The sequence below is a fragment of the Glandiceps talaboti genome, chromosome 19, assembly GCF_964340395.1.
Source record: "Glandiceps talaboti chromosome 19, keGlaTala1.1, whole genome shotgun sequence".
NCBI lineage: Eukaryota > Metazoa > Hemichordata > Enteropneusta > Spengelidae > Glandiceps > Glandiceps talaboti.
This window is the reverse complement of record NC_135567.1, coordinates 21,245,306-21,266,538: the sequence shown is the minus strand read 5'-3', so window position 1 is coordinate 21,266,538 and position 21,233 is coordinate 21,245,306. Positions and strand designations below refer to the sequence as shown.

Below are 21,233 nucleotides of genomic sequence, written 5' to 3'. Positions count from 1 at the left end.
ACATATACACACGTGTACAATAATTATAATAATAACAATTTTTATTGTTAGAAACTATAGGCTTACAAAAATACTCTAAAATCTTTCTAAAAATTAAACTGTCAAATGAACCAAAGAACAGATAATGTAGAGAATTACAAAACAAATTCTGGCTAGGGCCACAAAATAGTTCTTAGGAACTAGTCAAGGTCATGACCCCAAAGAACTCAGTGTGATTATGGAGTAAATTTGTGTCAGACTGACAACTTGGATAATGGTAAGTGGTAAGAATTCATTTGACAAAAAGTGTGGTTTCAAATGCAGTAGAAACATACAATACAGTCTGTAGCTATTTGCGTCTATCATTATAATCCTTCCTAAATTTTCAAGAAAGTGTAATTGACAAGAACTGTTAAATGTCTAATTTGCTTAAAGTCATAGTGTACTGGAGAATTTTAAAGAATTCATAGACTATATTCATTTTAGTTTTTATTGAGATGACCAAACTATCTCATACCATTCTTTGCTGGCTTTGGTCAGTCACACTTTCTCTATCCATATCAGAACGTTTTTTCCTCAGCACCTCATATGTTACATCGGACACACAGAATTATTGAAAAAGGAAATACACAAATAAAGTCCATCAAAAGCACAAACCAGCAAAACATGTATGGCCATGGTATTTTCGTTTTGGTACATTTAAATGTTTTTGTGTTCTGAGCAAACATAAAATGGAATGCTAGGGCCACTAATTTAAAGTAATGTACCTTTTTTGTCACTCTATTTCGAAAAAACAAAGGATTTTAATGATTGCCGTAAATAGCCACAGATTAATACATACATGCACACATAAGCAAACATATAACATTGTAAATGGTATATTTTTTCAATTAACTTGTTACTTTGTATCCATTTCCTTGTACCTGCCTGCCCTGTAATACTCTAGTTAGCGGTGAGTTTTGGTCAGAAATAACAATTTCATTTTGATGGCGTTATTTTCTTTATATTAACACACTTTGAATTTTATGTGGTTGTTTTTATCTGTTGGCTTGGTAGTTTTCCCTCATGTAACATAATTTTTACACACACCCGGACAACTTCTAATAATGCAAAAGAAACAATTACATAGGTACCACAGAAGTAATCAAGTTGATAATAACCAATTAAAGTCATCAAGTACATGTGTAATGTAAGATAGCAATGCGATTAACTAAAGGGTCCTGCTGTGTGTGTTTTCTCTATCTCAATTTGCCATGAGTGAAACACCAAGCACTAAAGGGTCCTGCTGTGTGTGTTTTCTCTATCTCAATTTGCCATGAGTGAAACACCAAGCACTAAAGGGTCCTGCTGTGTGTGTTTTGTCTATCTCAATTTCCCATGAGTGAAACACCAAGCCAACATCATTTCTATTGTGAACTCCAACCTATTTTCAGTTAAAATCAAATACCAAACTTTTGAAATTGAGGTCAAAAAGACACCAATTTAGCCAACATGGCAGCCAAATACCTATGTTAACCCCTAAATTTCTTATTATTTCAATTAAAGAACTTGCATTTTCAGAGAAATCATTTACCCATGGTGCATCTTACTTTGAGATTTCAAGGATAGATATTATGAAACTATATGAATAATGAAGTAAACGTTAAAGCAAGAAAAAAGAAAAGGATTCACAATGTTTGGCACTAGGGGGCAGTATATATCATTGCCCCAGTTTTTTATCCTACATTGATCTCACCCCCCAAGAATACAATTTTCGATGAAAGTTTGCAAAAGCTTGATGAGTGAATTGAAACTTTTTGTTCAATACGAAGTTAAATTATTTACAATTATAAAATTACATGAAATCTGTACATTACATTGCTTTTGACCTTTGACCTGGCTGCAGTGAGATCATTTCAAAACAGACACAGTGTTGTTTGACTCCAGAAGTCTGTACACTCGTAGTATGGTTGATACAAGTTTTCCATATTTGTTGCCAGTCCTGCGTCTGGGTCTCAATCTAATAAAACAAAAATACAAAAGTTATTCAATAAGAAGGATATTTTTTGATATTGTTGTGTTTTTCTAACAACTTGTGTTCATTTCATATTTGTTATGTTTTTTGAGAGAGATTTACAACTAACATTCTACACAACTGTTTGTTACCATGGCAATATGTTGCACCTTGTTCTGATTTCGATAGAAGTGTGTCACTATACGTCTAACACATAGTACATAGTTCTGTAGCACACACACATCAAAGCCTTGCTATAATTGTATCCATGCACTCTCAGTAATCAGGATTTGATTTCTTTCATTATCAATTGATGTGGTATTAAAATCATGACTGTTTTACTTCCTAGGTTAATTAGGTATTTATTTGGGATTTTTATTCATAAAACAACTTTACTTTGTTGTCCATGTTTGTAACTCAGTAAAGTGCAAAAAGCTAGGAAGTGTCTGAAAACAACATTTCCACATTTTAAAAAAAAATTTGGCAATTTATTTCATGTTTTGTCAAGTAGAAAAATATTGTAAAGTTGTTTTAAGAATTAAAAATCCCACATAAAGACCCATTTGTCATCCATTGGGTTCACATCCAGGCCATAAATATTAGCATAGCGAAGACTATATTCTCACAATTGAGCTAATCTTTGTAACGTACACTTGATACATGGTGAATTAATTCCAAGCTACTATACAGGGAATTTGAATTTCACTGAAAATGAAAAATGTAGTATTTAGTTCAAAGAACATACTCTGCACAACTAGTATGTATTTTTTGTCATTTTTGTTTGCAAATAAAAGGTTACTTATATTTTACCCTTCACTGTCACTTGTTTAATGACTAGAAGTTACTGGTAAAACTCCCATGATACTGTATTCTCAAATATTAGAAAACGGTAGATAGGAATTTCGCCAGTGGGTGCAAACGGTAAAATAAGTAACCTTTTATTTGCAAACAAAAATGACAAAAAATACTTGCAAGCTGCGCTGCACAGACTATGCCCCCCTTTCTTAGTTCAACCTACACAGTGAAATATAAAATATATTTTGTCTGTAAATGTATTACCAATTACCCTAAGCTCAACAAGTACATGGAAAATTAGCTAAAACTTTTAACATACATTTATCTATCTGAACAATGCATTTGTATTTGGTTTACTAGGTACATCGAGATAATCATGGCAGTGTGACACTAAAATTGGCAGATTTTGGCTTGGCTATGGAAGTCAAAGAACCTATATATACTGTCTGTGGTACTCCTACGTATGTGGCGCCAGAAATACTGGCAGAAACAGGTAAGTCGTAAATTTAATGAGGTGTTGAATTTTCAAATGGATCAACCATAGTATTCAAATTTTCAAAGTTGTGTTTGGAACAAAAGTTAAATTAAATACTAGAGTTGTTGAAATGTTTTAACTGATTGATTGATTCTATTACAGGTTATGGTCTAGAAGTTGATATGTGGGCAACCGGTGTCATCACCTACATTCTACTCTGTGGATTCCCACCATTCCGTAGTCTGGATAGAGACCAGGAGGAACTCTTTGAAATGATTCAAAAGGGAGAATTTGAATATTTGAAACCATACTGGGATAATATATCAGAATGTAAGTGTATTGTGAGAGTTTTCAAACTACTGGACCCACTGATACCACCTGCTGTAGTTCTGGAAACATGCAGCTACTGGACACATAAATTATGCTAATCACTATAGGTGCCCTCATACACGCCACTGGCCTAGGCTCATGCATAATTAATCAACATTTTAATATCTCCATCTAAATCTGACTCATAATATATAGAACAGTGGTGATGTCTCTTTTGCCATTTATAAATTAGTCACATGTTGCTGTAATTACATAATGTGGTTTACAAGGCCCACTTAGCAGAAGTGTTACTGGTAATTTCAATTTCAACACAAATTTCTGAATCTCTAAGGGCATAAAGTCTTGGCTTCTTGAGAAAGTAACAAGAAGACAACTCTCTTGGCTACTTTTCCCGATACAATTAATAATTAAACTTTGTCCATTTTTTGCAGCTGCTAAAGACCTAATTAACCATTTATTGGTTGTCAACAAAGATAAACGGTGGAAAGCTGACGAAGTACTTCATCATGAATGGATCTTAAATGGTGGTAAGACAGGTGATGCACCAAATCTACAGCGTGAAATTACCTTAAACTTGGAAAAGAACTTCAAGAACAGAAAAAGTGGCCGTAGACAAGCTGCTGAAACCAAAGGATAAAAAGAACCTTGACATCTGACTACCACTAGGTGGCGCTCTTTCAGACTACTACTTATAAACTTGGATGCTAGTCAGAAAGGGTGATGGTGATTCAGACACTGTTCCATCAACTAAACAAAATACTGACTAATAGTGTAAGGTGGCAAAGGTTACCTTCTGCAAATAGTTTATATAGAAATATCAAGAAAACAGGTTATTTTAGCATAATTATATCTCCAACTAAACTTTTTAAAACAATACTCAATCAGCTTTTTTTTACATGAACATAAAATCAAGTCTAAGTCAAGCCCATGGATAAAAATGGATACAGTGACATCTAATTTTTCATAGTTTAATTGAGAATCAGTTTGGACATTCTTGAACAATATAACAGAAAAGTTTCAGATTTTTATTTCAGTGGTGCATTATTTTAGAATTCTAATCAAAGGTTAGATTGACCTGTCCACAAATTGTTATGTGTATATATGTATATTGAAAGATATTTTAAACATTTTTGATATCATGAACCAAAAAGAACGATCTTTCATCTCATGTTTGTGACAAAGAAAATTGACAAGTTCTATATCAGGAGATGTTCATATGTATATCTTAACATGGCCCTATTTTATTCTAGGCAGACAAAAAAAGTAAAACAGAATTTTTTCAACTGAGAACACTTTTTTGGCAATTATGAACTTTTATAGGACACCGACAACAAAATGTAAATATTAAAAAAGATTAGCTACTTTTGAGATTATTTTATTTTACTGTCCAATACTTCATTTTAAAGGTCATAGAAATATTGCTCTTATGAAGACGGGAAAGTGATTTCTGCACTTTTCTTATTTTGGACCAAAACTGAATTATTTTAAATCTAGCAGTCAATTAATTCGATGTATAAAGTTAACATAAAATAGTACTAAATTATTAGAAAACATGAACAAATGTATACGATTTCAAATCATGTTTGTAACTTCCTATTTCTCAGAATTTTTCTCATTTTCAAGAATACTTGCAAAAACAATCAAGGTAGCCAAGAGATTTTAGGTCAAAGGTCAGATTTTAAAATCATGAGTCAACCATATGGACTTTTGGGTTATCAATATACACTTGTATTTCTGTTGATCATTTCAGATCAAATATTGTTTAACTATTAAAATCAAAACACAGTCTATCTTTCACAGCGAGTACAAAAATTGCCTCAGCTTGTAAACTTTGTTGTACTTCCTAAATGCAGAAGATAACATTACAACTACTACATAAACCATAAATTGTATTGCTTTGGTTTGGCAGTTAAATACGCAAGTCAAGTCCATGGTTGAACATATTTGTGTCTCCAAACGCTGACCTTTGACCTCCATAATGTGTAGTTCATTTTAGATTGACTTATTCAGTCTTCCATACGTAAAAAACAATCAACTCAAACATAAATATGAAATTGTGAAAATGTGGTACATCTAAGCATGTATATATATATAATTGATTCTTAGCGATAACATTCACATTCTTCCGTGAACATTTCTATTGAGTTAGGCAACATCCATCAATAGGTTAAGAATTTTGTATGTACAAGTTTATTGAGATACGTACATCTATTAATAGGCAAATAATTTTGTACAAGTTTCTGTGTAAATCTCAGGGATTTTGTTGTCACAGTTGTGCAACTGAAGTGGCTCAATTATTCTATCAACAAAATTAAAATTAAACTTTTTGATAAAATTATCATCAACCATTTCACAATTAGTTTTTGTCTACCCTGTGAGTAGAATTTGTCATGTTTTAAAAAAAATAGTTTGTTGTTGTTTTATAAGTATCACTATGGACTAACTGATTTGTAGTCCATAACTATGTTTATAGTAACCATATCTGTTTAAATGACCCAAAGTTTGTCCATAACTATGTTTATAGTAACCATATCTGTTTAAATGACCCAAAGTTTGTCCATAACTATGTTTATAGTAACCATATCTGTTTAAATGACCCAAAGTTTGTCCATAACTATGTTTATAGTAACCATATCTGTTTAAATGACCCAAAGTTTGTCCATAACTATGTTTATAGTAACCATATCTGTTTAAATGACCCAAAGTTTGTCCATAACTATGTTTATAGTAACCATATCTGTTTAAATGTATACTTTATATTATGTTCTGGTTTACAGTACAGTTCTTTGCTTGTTGTTCAGGTACTATATAGGTTTAAATAAATAAAGGGGGTGTATCATAGGAGGAGGGGGGGGGGGTTAAACCTGGAAGCAAACCTGTCTAGAACAAGTATTTTGTCTTTGAAACATTCCCAATTATTTGGTATACATTGCAATTTAATTTTTTATCGAAATTTTTGTTTATCACAATTTTTTGTACCTTAATAGTATTCCAATTTGATAGATTTTTGTATAACTTCAGGACTCATTATCTATACTGTCACTAGAGGGCGCTGTCACTATTATCTCCATTTACAACTTTGATGTTTAGGATATAACTTTTATACCAAACACAGAGGACACAAATTAGAGAACTTTTCATCAAAAAAAGAAATGATATAAGATTTAAACCTAGGTTACTGACTTTGGGAAGTGAAACAGTGTAAGATTTAAACCCAGGTTACTGACTTAGGGAAGTGAAACACAATATAACCTAATCTAGATAAAATAATTACTGTGTATTCAGGAAATTTTAACTGGTATACCCATGTAATATAACGAAAATAGAGCAGTTAGTCTTTAAATTGATGTGCCAAAAAGTTACAATTATGAAAAAACCTAAGAAATTTGGTTATGAAATTTTTAGCTGAAAGTACATAACTTATGTGGGTGGTTTATCATGTTGAAAATGACGGCGACCCAGATTGCCAAACAAGTACCATTCACTATGGTACAAGACTTTTATTTAAACTAAAATGGAACCATGGAGTATATGCAGTTAACATTATTTCTGCATATCTGCCTCCCCTAGAATTGTAATGGTACAGTCCTTGTGGTTATTCTAAAATTTTGGGATATGTAGAAGTACTTTACGTCTACAAACATGAATCTACCTTACATAGTAAAGCATAATGACTACCACATTTTTAATATTTTGTACCAATGGAGGGACAGAGAATCACCTTAACACCTAATATTGTAATGGTACAGTCCAGTACAGGGGAGAAGCAGTATAGAATAATGGAGGGACAGAGAATCACCTTAACACCTAATATTGTAATGGTACAGTCCAGTACAGGGGAGAAGCAGTATAGAATAATGGAGGGACAGAGAATCACCTTGTCATCTCTAACACTCTGATACAATATAATTCTACAAGGGTCATACCAATTGAAAACAATACAGGGGAGACAGGATAAAATATTTTCATCCCAACATTATATCATAAATGAAATCATTTATTGGTTTGTAGTAACAAAGTTGTTTTATAATATTTACTTTTGAGATGATTTGATGGTTGACAAACTTTCAATTATTCCTACTGCATTCCACAAATATGAAAGTGTTTTTATATTTCATTTTGTAATTTTTTGTTTTATACTATTACAAGTAAATGTCTATCATTTTTAAAAATATCAACACATCTTTACAATCCAAATGTGAATAGACAATTCGAGCAAATTATTTTTTTTAAATATCAACACATCTTTACAATCCAAATGTGAATAGACAATTCGTGCAAATCATTTTTTTTACTAGTGCAAATATTCTTTTTATGAAATTCAAATTAGTTGTGAAACATTTTCAAGGAGATATTTTAAATTTTCTTTGTTTAAATACATTTCAGTTGAGATTCATTTCAGAAAGTTAGAAAAAAATTCATTTCATTTGTTTTATGAAAAGGTCAATGTCCCTTAAGCCCTGAAGAATTTAGTTTTGTGAACGGTGTAATTACTTATTATGTTAATTTATGCAAATTTATTCATGAAATTTATGCCACTATTATGCAATTATGTCAATGAAGCATTTTAAAACTGAAGAACAGAGATCACAAATTCACATTCTATGCTAGCCAGGGAGTCTGATTCTATTCGAAGCCTTATGTTGAACGTAACCTAAACTCCTTAGCTGGAATACAAATGCATATTACTGTTGCATGTGGTAGTTTACATAAATGCAGTGCCATGGTTACATGGACATAATCACCCTGTAATCAGATATAGTGTAAACACTGCAAGAGACATCGCCTGACTTGTCCATGAGTTAAAAAGTTGTACACAAAATACAAAGGCATTTCCCCCTTTTTAATTAACTGGTGGAATTATTTTTTTTAGGGCTGAAGTGTTGAAGACCTTGTAGGACATATTTATTATAATAATCTGTGAATGTATGCAATCAATTGATGTCTAATTATTCAGTATTTTCATATTTGTATTTTTATGAATTGCGACAACAAAATTTACATTGTAAATATAGTTTATAGACAGGACTAGATGTTTACAGAATAAAAATATCTTTACTCTTACCATGTTTGTCATTTATTAAGTCAGGTTGGTCTGGTCCATTGGGTCCTTTCCCATTCCCAGTCAGATTGGTCCATTGAGTTCTTTCCCATTCCCAGTCCGATTGGTCCAAATGTTTTGCTTCTAGTCCTACAAAAAAGAAAAGAGGAAATGCAGTGATATGGTAACTGAATGAAGTAAAGTGTTCATGTATAATTTGGTCAAAAAAATGAGTTTTAGTTTTTAACCAAAAAACTACTAAGCATATTTGCCTAAAATTTGGCAGAGTGTTGTTAAGAATGTATAGATGAATTGCCCAGGAAATAATGATTACATGAGTTATACACAAATTGATTTTAAAAATGTGTCTTTAATTCTAAAGTATTCGTCAGATTTGGCTGAAAGTTGGTTGGGATATTATTTCTGATGTTTAGATGAAGAGTTACTCAACACATTATGACCCTGTCAGTGATAGGCCATTTACATCTATAAATCTGAATTTTGGTCAAAATATAACATCTCAATATAACATCTCAATAACCCTGTGGATCAGAAGATTATGGTTTCAAACCCCACTAAGGAGTGTGTCAATGGTCAACAAAACAAATCACATGATTAGTTAGTTACCAACCTGTCAGTGGGTTTATCTACATAAATCTAAACACACACTTACATCACATGATTAGTTACAGTTACCAACCTATCAGTGGGTTTATCTACATAAATCTAAACATACACTTACATCACATGATTAGTTAGTTACCAACCTGTCAGTGGGTTTATCTACATAAATCTAAACATACACTTACATCACATGATTAGTTAGTTACCAACCTGTCAGTGGGTTTATCTACATAAATCTAAACATATACTTACATCACATGATTAGTTACAGTTACCAACCTGTCAGTGGGTTTATCTACATAAATCTAAACATACACTTACATCACATGATTAGTTAGTTACCAACCTGTCAGTGGGTTTATCTACATAAATCTAAACATACACTTACATCACATGATTAGTTACAGTTACCAACCTATCAGTGGGTTTATCTACATAAATCTAAACATACACTTACATCACATGATTAGTTACAGTTACCAACCTGTCAGTGGGTTTATCTACATAAATCTAAACATACACTTACATCACATGATTAGTTACAGTTACCAACCTGTCAGTGGGTTTATCTACATAAATCTAAACATACACTTACATCACATGATTAGTTAGTTACCAACCTATCAGTGGGTTTATCTACATAAATCTAAACATACACTTACATCACATGATTAGATAGTTACCAACCTATCAGTGGGTTTACCTACATAAATCTAAACATACACTTACATCACATGATTAGATAGTTACCAACCTATCAGTGGGTTTATCTACATAAATCTAAACATACACTTACATCACATGATTAGTTACAGTTACCAACCTGTCAGTGGGTTTATCTACATAAATCTAAACATACACTTACATCACATGATTAGTTACAGTTACCAACCTGTCAGTGGGTTTATCTACATAAATCTAAACATACACTTACATCACATGATTAGTTAGTTACCAACCTGTCAGTGGGTTTATCTACATAAATCTAAACATATACTTACATCACATGATTAGTTACAGTTACCAACCTGTCAGTGGGTTTATCTACATAAATCTAAACATACACTTACATCACATGATTAGATAGTTACCAACCTATCAGTGGGTTTATCTACATAAATCTAAACATATACTTACATCACATGATTAGTTACAGTTACCAACCTGTCAGTGGGTTTATCTACATAAATCTAAACATACACTTACATCACATGATTAGTTAGTTACCAACCTGTCAGTGGGTTTATCTACATAAATCTAAACATACACTTACATCACATGATTAGTTACAGTTACCAACCTGTCAGTGGGTTTATCTACATAAATCTAAACATACACTTACATCACATGATTAGTTAGTTACCAACCTGTCAGTGGGTTTATCTACATAAATCTAAACATACACTTACATCACATGATTAGATAGTTACCAACCTGTCAGTGGGTTTATCTACATAAATCTAAACATACACTTACATCACATGATTAGTTACAGTTACCAACCTATCAGTGGGTTTATCTACATAAATCTAAACATATACTTACATGACATGATTAGTTAGTTACCAACCTGTCAGTGGGTTTATCTACATAAATCTAAACATACACTTACATCACATGATTAGTTACAGTTACCAACCTATCAGTGGGTTTATCTACATAAATCTAAACATATACTTACATCACATGATTAGTTACAGTTACCAACCTATCAGTGGGTTATCTACATAAATCTAAACATACACTTACATCACATGATTAGTTACAGTTACCAACCTGTCAGTGGGTTTATCTACATAAATCTAAACATATACTTACATCACATGATTAGATAGTTACCAACCTGTCAGTGGGTTTATCTACATAAATCTAAACATATACTTACATCACATGATTAGTTACAGTTACCAACCTGTCAGTGGGTTTATCTACATAAATCTAAACATACACTTACATCACATGATTAGTTAGTTACCAACCTATCAGTGGGTTTATCTACATAAATCTAAACATACACTTACATCACATGATTAGTTACAGTTACCAACCTATCAGTGGGTTTATCTACATAAATCTAAACATACACTTACATCACATGATTAGTTACAGTTACCAACCTGTCAGTGGGTTTATCTACATAAATCTAAACATACACTTACATCACATGATTAGTTAGTTACCAACCTGTCAGTGGGTTTATCTACATAAATCTAAACATACACTTACATCACATGATTAGTTACAGTTACCAACCTGTCAGTGGGTTTATCTACATAAATCTAAACATACACTTACATCACATGATTAGTTACAGTTACCAACCTATCAGTGGGTTTATCTACATAAATCTAAACATATACTTACATCACATGATTAGTTAGTTACCAACCTATCAGTGGGTTTATCTACATAAATCTAAACATACACTTACATCACATGATTAGTTAGTTACCAACCTATCAGTGGGTTTATCTACATAAATCTAAACATACACTTACATCACATGATTAGTTAGTTACCAACCTATCAGTGGGTTTATCTACATAAATCTAAACATACACTTACATCACATGATTAGTTACAGTTACCAACCTGTCAGTGGGTTTATCTACATAAACCTAAACATACACTTACATCACATGATTAGTTACAGTTACCAACCTGTCAGTGGGTTATCTACATAAATCTAAACATACACTTACATCACATGATTAGTTACAGTTACCAACCTATCAGTGGGTTTATCTACATAAATCTAAACATATACTTACATCACATGATTAGTTAGTTACCAACCTATCAGTGGGTTTATCTACATAAATCTAAACATACACTTACATCACATGATTAGTTACAGTTACCAACCTGTCAGTGGGTTTATCTACATAAATCTAAACATACACTTACATCACATGATTAGTTAGTTACCAACCTATCAGTGGGTTTATCTACATAAATCTAAACATACACTTACATCACATGATTAGTTACAGTTACCAACCTGTCAGTGGGTTTATCTACATAAATCTAAACATACACTTACATCACATGATTAGTTAGTTACCAACCTATCAGTGGGTTTATCTACATAAATCTAAACATACACTTACATCACATGATTAGTTACAGTTACCAACCTGTCAGTGGGTTTATCTACATAAATCTAAACATACACTTACATCACATGATTAGTTACAGTTACCAACCTGTCAGTGGGTTTATCTACATAAATCTAAACATACACTTACATCACATGATTATAGTTAGTTACCAACCTGTCAGTGGGTTTATCTACATAAATCTAAACATATACTTACAAGTTACATGCTATTCGTTTGAGAAACTATCATCTCCATAACTGTCCATCTACATACCCTAATGAGAGTGTACCCCACCCCACAACCACAATCACCTCACCCCAGCCATCCTATCCCACTGCCATTATCATCAAACTTCACAGTTCTTACCTTGGATGAAGAGCTAGATGTGGAGCCATGTTGATTTGACATACTAACACTTGTATACTGTTGACGTATGACGTACACAACCAGGACGTCAGCTACTTTGCCTAACACATCACTTGTATTCTTTTGTTACCTGAAAGTAGAATTAGAAACATTTAGAAACACACATCAAACACTTGCTACCGGTATGTCTAAATTAGTTCAAGAGAATGTCGGTCCAGGAAATGAACATGTTTTCACGAACTTTCTGGAGAGTTATTTGGAGTTCACGTAGATCACGCAATTACCTAATCTAGCTGCTAGACCTCTGATGTTCTTCCGATACAATACGACACACGACCAAACATCCGATGATCGCATTGTTTACAGGGAGTGAAAGATTACACTTGTTATCAATAGAGAAACTGGCTGTTATATACTAGTAGTAGGTAGTTTTAGTACAGTTTGAGACAGGCTCAGAGCTAAGGTTGGTCGAAGGTTGTTGTACTTGCAATCAGACGAGCGTGAGCGAGATGTGAGCTTACTCCCCGTTTCAAAATGCTACATGTATTGCTACTTTTGCCGATTTTGACGGGATTGGGGTACCTTTGAACATTCCTTGAAGACTGTAGTCAGAAAATGTCCGATTTTTTTGGCATGTACGGTGTAATTTAGCTAAAAAATTCACCCAACTTTGCGATTCAGATCTGAATCGCTTCCGTCTATTTGCGTTTACGTTACAGGAATTGTAGCGTTAATTGCTTCCAGTTAACCATAGGAACGACAAAAAACAGCAGGGAAAAACCCTCAAAATCACAGCAAATGGTACAATTATTCCAGCTAGTTTCTCATAAATGATTGGCTAATGTAAGTAACACTCATTCATCTTTCAAGAGATACACAGTTTACAATGATTTCCGTCAAAATCAAAATTCCTTTTGCATCACTCACTTACTATTAGAGCCGCAATGAATATGGTGATCAAATCTGAAGTCTTTTGCAAGTCGAATATATAACTTTAACACCAAAGTTAGGAACAATAAACGACTTGACAATTGTACGATGTGGCCAAAGACCCAAATATTTTTACAATTGTGGTAAATGATGTCCCGAATTTTCAATTTTGAGAATTATAGTAAGTTACAAAGTGAAAACATTCTTCCAGATAAAATGCGAGTACGATACATATTTTGAAAAGTATAGCACGTCGCTTGGTACAAGCAGTGATAGTTGAAATGACACTGACTGACCAATTTAGAACAGTCCATAGACCCTACGTGATGCGTGGCTAACACCGGGGGCTAACAATACTAGTAAAGACGAAGAGAGTCGCGATAGTGATAATTAACTCATGCAGTGGCCAGTGAAATCAGGATTTTGAGGCACACAGAGTCGGTTTCAAGGCTCAATAAACGAAGACAGCAGTTTTACAAGGCGACATAAAAATTTATAGGTCAGAGCGATTCAATTTTACTCACCAGTCTGTTCCTGAAATCGTGGAAAAGCCAACTGGAAGAATATCTCGATAATAAACGCCCCTAAATGTGCAACGCCAACGTGCAACGTGCCTTCTCATCCAAAGCAAAGCTCGGCATGACAAAAGTGATGGAAACACGTATTCCTCAAGTGTCACATGGTTAAAATGAATTGGCCAATCACTGGCCTGTTGCTCACAATGACTTGCTGAGCTGTGAACGCATCGTCAACACCGATTGGCTAATTCGTGACAACAAACAGATGTTTGATAACCATTCGACAAATCATAACATTCAAAATATTTTCAGTAGCGTGAGGACAAAGCTCTTTGTTATTCAGCAGATGTTTTTAACTATAGTGGACGTAAAAGTTTATAAACACGTGATTGATGTGTACATGTACATGGCAGAAGCTGTAAATTAACACGAATACCAGAAAACAATGGCAGCTTTACGAAACTTAATTTGATTTTTTCAAATACATGTAAGCACATATCCATGAAATGTCTAGACTGACCCTGCAGTCCCTTGAGAGATATATCATCTCATAATATTCAAATGTTTTGAATTTGTTATTCATTTCAAATTTCAGGAAGGAATATGTGGTCAACTTTTCCCCAGTATAGTAGACCCCAAGGGACTGGTGTCAATCACAATGCATGCTACTCAGATGTTATGGACCTGAAACATGGTCACTAAACAGCGAACAAAGAGAGAATGATAGACATGTGCACATATTACTCTATAGCCAATCAGACGAGGGTGAGGGAGAGGGGTGAGGGAGAGAGAGAGAGAGAGAGAGAGAGAGAGAGAGAGAGAGAGAGAGAGAGAGAGAGAGAGAGAGAGAGAGAGAGAGAGAGAGAGAGAGAGAGAGAGAGAGACAGACAGACAGACAGAGACAGAGACAGAGACAGAGACACACAGAGAGAGAGAGAGACAGAGAGACAGAGAGACAGAGAGAGACAGAGACAGAGACAGAGACAGAGAGAGGGGGAGAGTGAGTGAGAGATAGAGGTATTGAGAGATTGAATGGCACCATTTCTCTTTCCACCTTTTTGTATAACATTTCCACAAAACTGTTGGCATGGAAAGCTTGGATCTGGAATCATAATTTTTATTTAACAAAACCTTCAATGTCTTAACCAATAATGTTTTTAATTATTCTTTAAAAACTACAATTCCATATTATAGACTCCGGTTGGCAGTACTTAGGAAAGACTTTACATTGTAAGTGATTATGTTTTAAGTGGCCATAAAGATGAAGATTGGGTATTTATTGTGGATTTTTAAATTATAAAACAATTTTATCATGGCTTCCTATTTGAAAAATCAATGTAAAACAACATTAACAAACTCTGTGTTTGTAACTCAATACATTGCAAAAAGATTAAAAATGTGTAAAAGCTAACTTTGTTATTGTACGTACAATAACAAAGATTTTACACATTTATTATGTTTGCAATGTATTGAGTTACAAACAAAGACTTGACATATGTTGTTTCATATTGATTTTTCAAGTAGAAAGACATGATAAAATTGTTTTATAAATTAAAAATCCAAAATAAATACCCAATTCTCATCTTTATGGCCACTTGAACAAGGTCCACACCAAAACTGTGGTACAGTTCAAAATGAGGAAAACTAAATTTTACCAAATTATGTTCAATACATATGAATATGTGATACTTAAATCTCTTTAAACTGTTGTCATGGTGACAATAGGCAGTGTGTAACAGTGCTTTCAAAAATTTAAAATCAACTTGTGCAACATAAAGCTAGGTCAATTTGTGCAACATATTGATGCATTTATACTACCCCCCCCCCCCCCCCCAGTCTTTGTTAAAGACATTACCCCAATATTCTAACCCATTCATATCCCGAATCCCTACAACAAATACTGACCCGATGATGCTCTGTTAACAGGGCGAAAGTTAGTCAGAACTTTTGGAAACCCTTTGACTTTTGTTTAGACCATCCAGTTTTCATTTGTCACAGAAATATTAGTAATGTATCTATATGTTGCACAAGTTCATCATTCAAAGTTTAACCAAAGGGGCACAGGCTGAGTTTATTCATATGTTTGTTTTTGCTACGTATTTCAAAGGTACTCACACTCACAGTATTCTACTTACTGATGCATACTTAACCATCACTTGCAATTGACTGAATTTGACATAAAAAAAATGTTAAGGAAATCCCTACATCGACATTAACGTTATACTGGAATGTTGTTTTATATTTTATTAATATATATATATATAAGTATTTTCACTCGTCATGAGTAAAATGCTTATAAACTCAGCTTGTACCACTTTAAAGCACTGTGTGAAGTCAGTAAATGTTGAAATACTGTTTTGAGTTTAACAAAAGTGATGAGTAGCATTTCAGTATGTCATATGAAAGCAAAAATGCTATATCTGGTCAAATCTGTATCAGTGAGAAATCAGGCTGACACCGAGGGCGCACTTATCAAACACTGAGGGCGCACGTATCAGACACTGGTATAGATTGGGTGATCACACCCCAGTGAGTGATTTAGTCAGTATATGTTAAGTGTCTTAATCACATGGTTTTATGTTCATCTTCATCAGAGTCGTCCTCATCATCATCAGCTTGTCGATCTCTCTGACTTTCTCTTCGTGTTGACAAAAATATCACGTCATCTAAAATAAATCATTATATTATCATCATTACAACTTGTGGTGAAATAACTTGTTTACAGCACTTACAGTATATTCTGTTCAATCTCTTATATCCTTGCTTGTAACTAAAATTACAAATAGCTGATGATATGGTTTGAAAACCTCCACCCAATCCAACACTGATTTGGCAAGGTATCCAAACATTGTTTACTTACCAACCGCCTCACAACAATGTACTATGTAAAGCACAGCTCTCTACCAAGATAGCTCATAAAAGCTTCAAGTAATTTACTGTACACTTGCAGAAGTGAAGTAAACTTGGAGACTAACTTTGAAACCAATACTAGTAATCTATCAATATCTATGTAAATACTATTGTTGGAGGCTAGATTAAATCAGCTTTTAATGCACAAGTTCAAGGCTATATGTAAATGTACGAGTTCAAGGCTAGATGTAAATGTACGAGTTCAAGGCTAGATGTAAATGTAAGAGTTCAAGGCTAGATGTAAATGTATGAGTTCAAGGCTAGATGTAAATGTATGAGTTCAAGGCTAGATGTAAATGTATGAGTTCAAGGCTAGATGTTAATGTATGAGTTCAAGGCTAGATGTAAATGTATGAGTTCAAGGCTAGATGTAAATGTAAGAGTTCAAGGCTAGATGTAAATGTATGAGTACCTGCAATTATACTGGTAGAGAATACTTTATGTCCTTGTTTGTCCATGTATTCACTGTAATCTAGTTTACCAGTCACATAAACCCTTGACCTGTAATAAATGTATGCAGTAAAACAACTGTTAGAGTTCATCTCCCATGTAAGACAATATATCTAGACTTTCGTTTGACAAATGGTTTCCTGTTTTCATAAAATGTGGTATGACAACACTTTGGGTCTGGAGGTCTGCACAGAGTTTCCCCAGACAAGTAATCCAAGAGACAGATAAAATGAATTTGTTGGAGACTGCAACATTTCCATATTTCCACCAAACATCAAATGGAAGAGTTAAAGCCCACTTAAGCTACACTAGTTTAGTGATAACACTAGGCTGGCATTAATACCTCACCAGTATGTGTTAGCTAGCATCTGGACAAGTTAATGCCTACACCAGTCCTATGTTAACACCAGACTAGTTCAATGCTAACACTAGGCTGACACTAACATCTCACCAGTATGTGTCAACAACTGGAAGGGTTAATGTCTACACCAGTCCTATGTTAACACCAGACTAGCTCAGTGCTAACACTAGGCTGACACTAACACCTCACCAGTATGTGTTAGCAACTGGAAGGGTTAATGCCAGCACCAGTCCTATGTTAACACCAGACTAGCTCAGTGCTAACACTAGGCTGACACTAACACCTCACCAGTATGTGTTAGCAACTGGAAGGGTTAATGTCTACACCAGTCCTATGTTAACACCAGACTAGCTCAGTGCTAACACTAGGTTGGCACTAACACCTCACCAGTATGTGTTAGCAACTGGAAGGGTTAATCCCTGCACCAGTCCTATGTTAACACCAGACTAGCTCAGGGCTAACACTAGGTTTGCACTAACACCTCACCAGTATGTGTTAGCATCTGGACAAGTTAATGCCTACACCAGCCCTATGTTAACACCAGACTAACTCAGTGCTAACACTAGGCTGACACTAACACCTCACCAGTATGTGTTACCAACTGGAAGGGTTAATGTCTACACCAGCCCTATGTCTTACCCTTTTGTAACAGCCCTTGTTATCAAGTTTCTCAAATATGGTGTGAAGACACTGATACGATGCCACATCGTCTTCTCTTTGTATTCGTCTACAAAAGTAAAATTGAAAAAAAAATTATTTAATTTAATTAGTACTTGTAGTGCCCAAACATCTTGGTTAGTGGTGCAGTGTTATGTTGATCAGTAAAAGTTTTTATTCAAAATAACAACACTAAAGTTTAAAACGAAACAAGCTGAGTTTATAAATGTTTACTCAAGTTAATAATATTTTTACTATTCTAGTATAATATTAAATGTCTATGTATACACAGACAACTAACACTAATGTCTTGTGTTAGTTATCTGTGATGTATACTAGTATCTTCTACAACATTATAATATGTCTTCTGGTATTGTTAGAATGGCTGATTGCATAGTAGGGAGTTCATGCACATTTTTTTATATGTATCATATACGACATCATCAGATCATTTATGGGTTATATCTTAATACCAGGTTTGAGTTCAGTCAATTACAAGTGTTTGTTGAGTATACATCAGTAAGTAGAATACTGTACCTTTTAATATGCAGAAAAGAAATTGCCCCCCCCCCTCCCCCCCTCCCCCCCAATTATGTAAACTCAGTTTATGCCCCTTTAATCATGACCCCCTGCAATGAATACCTACCTTCATGACCAATTCTCTTATCTTTAAATATTTCTGATGTGGCTAGTGTAAATTGCACCACTGCTCTTTCAGAATCAAAGCCCCTCTCTATTGGATCCTGACCCACCCGCCCTAGTAGAGTAACCTTGTTGAGACCTGAGAAGTAAAAATGGGACAGTGAAAATTACAATTCATGTTATGGTTTGATTGACATTACATTTGGGGACTGGGTCAGTCTATGCACTGTGAGGGCGCTATCACATGGTTTTGATGTACAGTAAGTTTGGGGACTGGGTCAATCTATGCACTGTGAGGGCGCTATCACATGGTTTTGATGTACAGTAGGTTTGGGGACTGGGTCAGTCTCTGCATTGCCACATTCACAAAAGCAAAGTAGCCAACATACTGAAATAAATTATTATTTTTACTATAGTACAAAACTAAGGCACTTACTTTTTTCCATTCGTGGTCGTACATAGAAATCTGAGCCTGTACTTTCACACCTTACAAATTGTCTTGATACCTGTTACATTGATAATATCAAATATTTAGTAATGAACATTTCTAGGAAGTGTCTTGAGAATATTTTTGACTGAGTAGAAATTTTCATTTATGAAGTCAGACTTACATGAAAATTGCAATTCATTTCTGGCAAAATAAACAAAATGTCAGAGTCTTATGTGTAATAGTCAATGGAAGCAGTGACTTTATTAACAAAATATACACAAACATTGGGGGTTTGGGGTGCACTACACAAACATTGTAGTTTTGGGGTACACTACACAAACATTGTAGTTTGGGGGTGCACTACAGAAACATTGTAGTTTGGGGGTGCACTACAGAAACATTGTAGTTTGGGGGTGCACTACAGAAACATTGTAGTTTGGGGGTGCACTACAGAAACATTGTAGTTTGGGGTGCACTACACAAACATTGTAGTTTGGGGGTGCACTACACAAACATTGTAGTTTGGGGGTGCAGTGCTACAGAAACATTGTAGTTTGGGGGTGCACTACACAAACATTGCTTGGTGGTACCATGGATGTATCATTTCTTTGTCACTGTCTATGACTTATTGTACATTCCTCCCAATTATAATTATCATAAGCTTGCTCATTTTTTTCTCACAATTATTTTAGAAATCTAGTTCGAAGCATATACTCCACGACTCAACATGTCTAGACGCCTAACCTATGTAATTTAACACCCCCCCCCCCTCCGCCAGTTTATCACCCATCCTCCTGCCATATGTAATGAACGATCCCTAAGTTGGTGTGCGATTATGGCCGAGAATGTCAGAATCAAATTTCGACGTAGACCGTGGCGTCTGTAACTTACGATAATTCAAGTTCCATGACCATTGAATATTCGATCATACCAAAACGTCTTGTCCACATGCAGACAACACTTTCGTTAGTTTAAAATAAAACGGGTTGATTGATTTGCATTAACACTCACCTTTCCCAATGCAGACCTTAACATCTCGACGAAACTTGTTGTTGGAAAGAGCGAATAAATGTTGTTTGTTCACCAATTTCGAGCGACAACGACAGAAACGTTGTTGTTGACAATGTTGTTTAACATGTGCTAAAGTCAAACGAACCCTGACCTGATCTGACCTGTATCAAATGTCAATGTACATGCGCAATAGCTGTACACGAAGTTAATTAAACGTACGTACATATCTGTATGATCATGGCACAGGATTAGCTCAGACCACTATACAGATCTATAGTGGTCTCTATAATTATCTGAGGTATTAGTCTGTATTCAGACGTAGATTATATTTTACAAAATTCCTAAAAATTGCTTTTGAAGTTTATCAAATAACCTCAAACATGTATTTGCATAATACACCATAGGGGGCGCCCTACCGATTCGACATGCTGCCATTCTATACTACACAGACAGTAGTTGTCGCTCAGGTGAAACTCCCCACCCCTACACACACACACACACACACACACACACTCAGGAAGTTATTGTCTGTATAAAATGAAGTATTTATGTGACAATAGATACATCAAAATACACAAGAACAGCACTGATTTAGTTTTGATAAATACCAAACAAATACT

General features: G+C 34.3%; 2 protein-coding genes and 1 long non-coding RNA gene across 7 annotated transcripts in view; 1 reads left to right on the top strand and 2 right to left on the bottom strand.

The window, feature by feature from the left end:
* Window positions 1–8,636, top strand: part of LOC144449879 (serine/threonine-protein kinase DCLK3-like) — a 60,102-nt gene extending 51,466 nt beyond the window's left edge. For all 4 annotated transcript variants that reach the window (XM_078140425.1, XM_078140427.1, XM_078140426.1 and 1 more), the window contains 3 exons: window positions 3,128–3,260; window positions 3,405–3,572; window positions 4,004–8,636. In XM_078140425.1, coding sequence (XP_077996551.1) covers window positions 3,128–3,260; window positions 3,405–3,572; window positions 4,004–4,209 — 507 coding nt within the window. In that variant the 3' untranslated portion in view covers window positions 4,210–8,636. The remainder of the gene's footprint in view (window positions 1–3,127; window positions 3,261–3,404; window positions 3,573–4,003) is intronic.
* On the bottom strand, window positions 68–14,251 carry LOC144449881 (uncharacterized). 2 transcript variants are annotated; one of them, XR_013482184.1, is made up of 4 exons: window positions 14,159–14,251; window positions 12,705–12,834; window positions 8,638–8,763; window positions 68–1,978 (listed from the first exon to the last, which is right to left on the bottom strand). It is a non-coding gene; the product is annotated as an uncharacterized LOC144449881 (long non-coding RNA). The 2 variants fall into 2 exon arrangements; XR_013482183.1 differs by lacking the exon at window positions 14,159–14,251 and having other exon boundaries at window positions 12,705–12,885.
* Window positions 14,252–16,012: 1,761 nt separating this feature from the next.
* On the bottom strand, window positions 16,013–20,747 carry LOC144450267 (single-stranded DNA-binding protein, mitochondrial-like). Its single transcript, XM_078140864.1, has 6 exons — window positions 20,614–20,747; window positions 19,609–19,678; window positions 19,177–19,311; window positions 18,513–18,600; window positions 17,475–17,563; window positions 16,013–16,818 (listed from the first exon to the last, which is right to left on the bottom strand). The coding sequence occupies exons 1-6, from the start codon at window positions 20,635–20,637 to the stop codon at window positions 16,718–16,720; spliced, it is 507 nt and encodes a 168-aa protein (XP_077996990.1). The 5' UTR covers window positions 20,638–20,747; the 3' UTR covers window positions 16,013–16,717.
* Window positions 20,748–21,233: the final 486 nt, after the last annotated feature.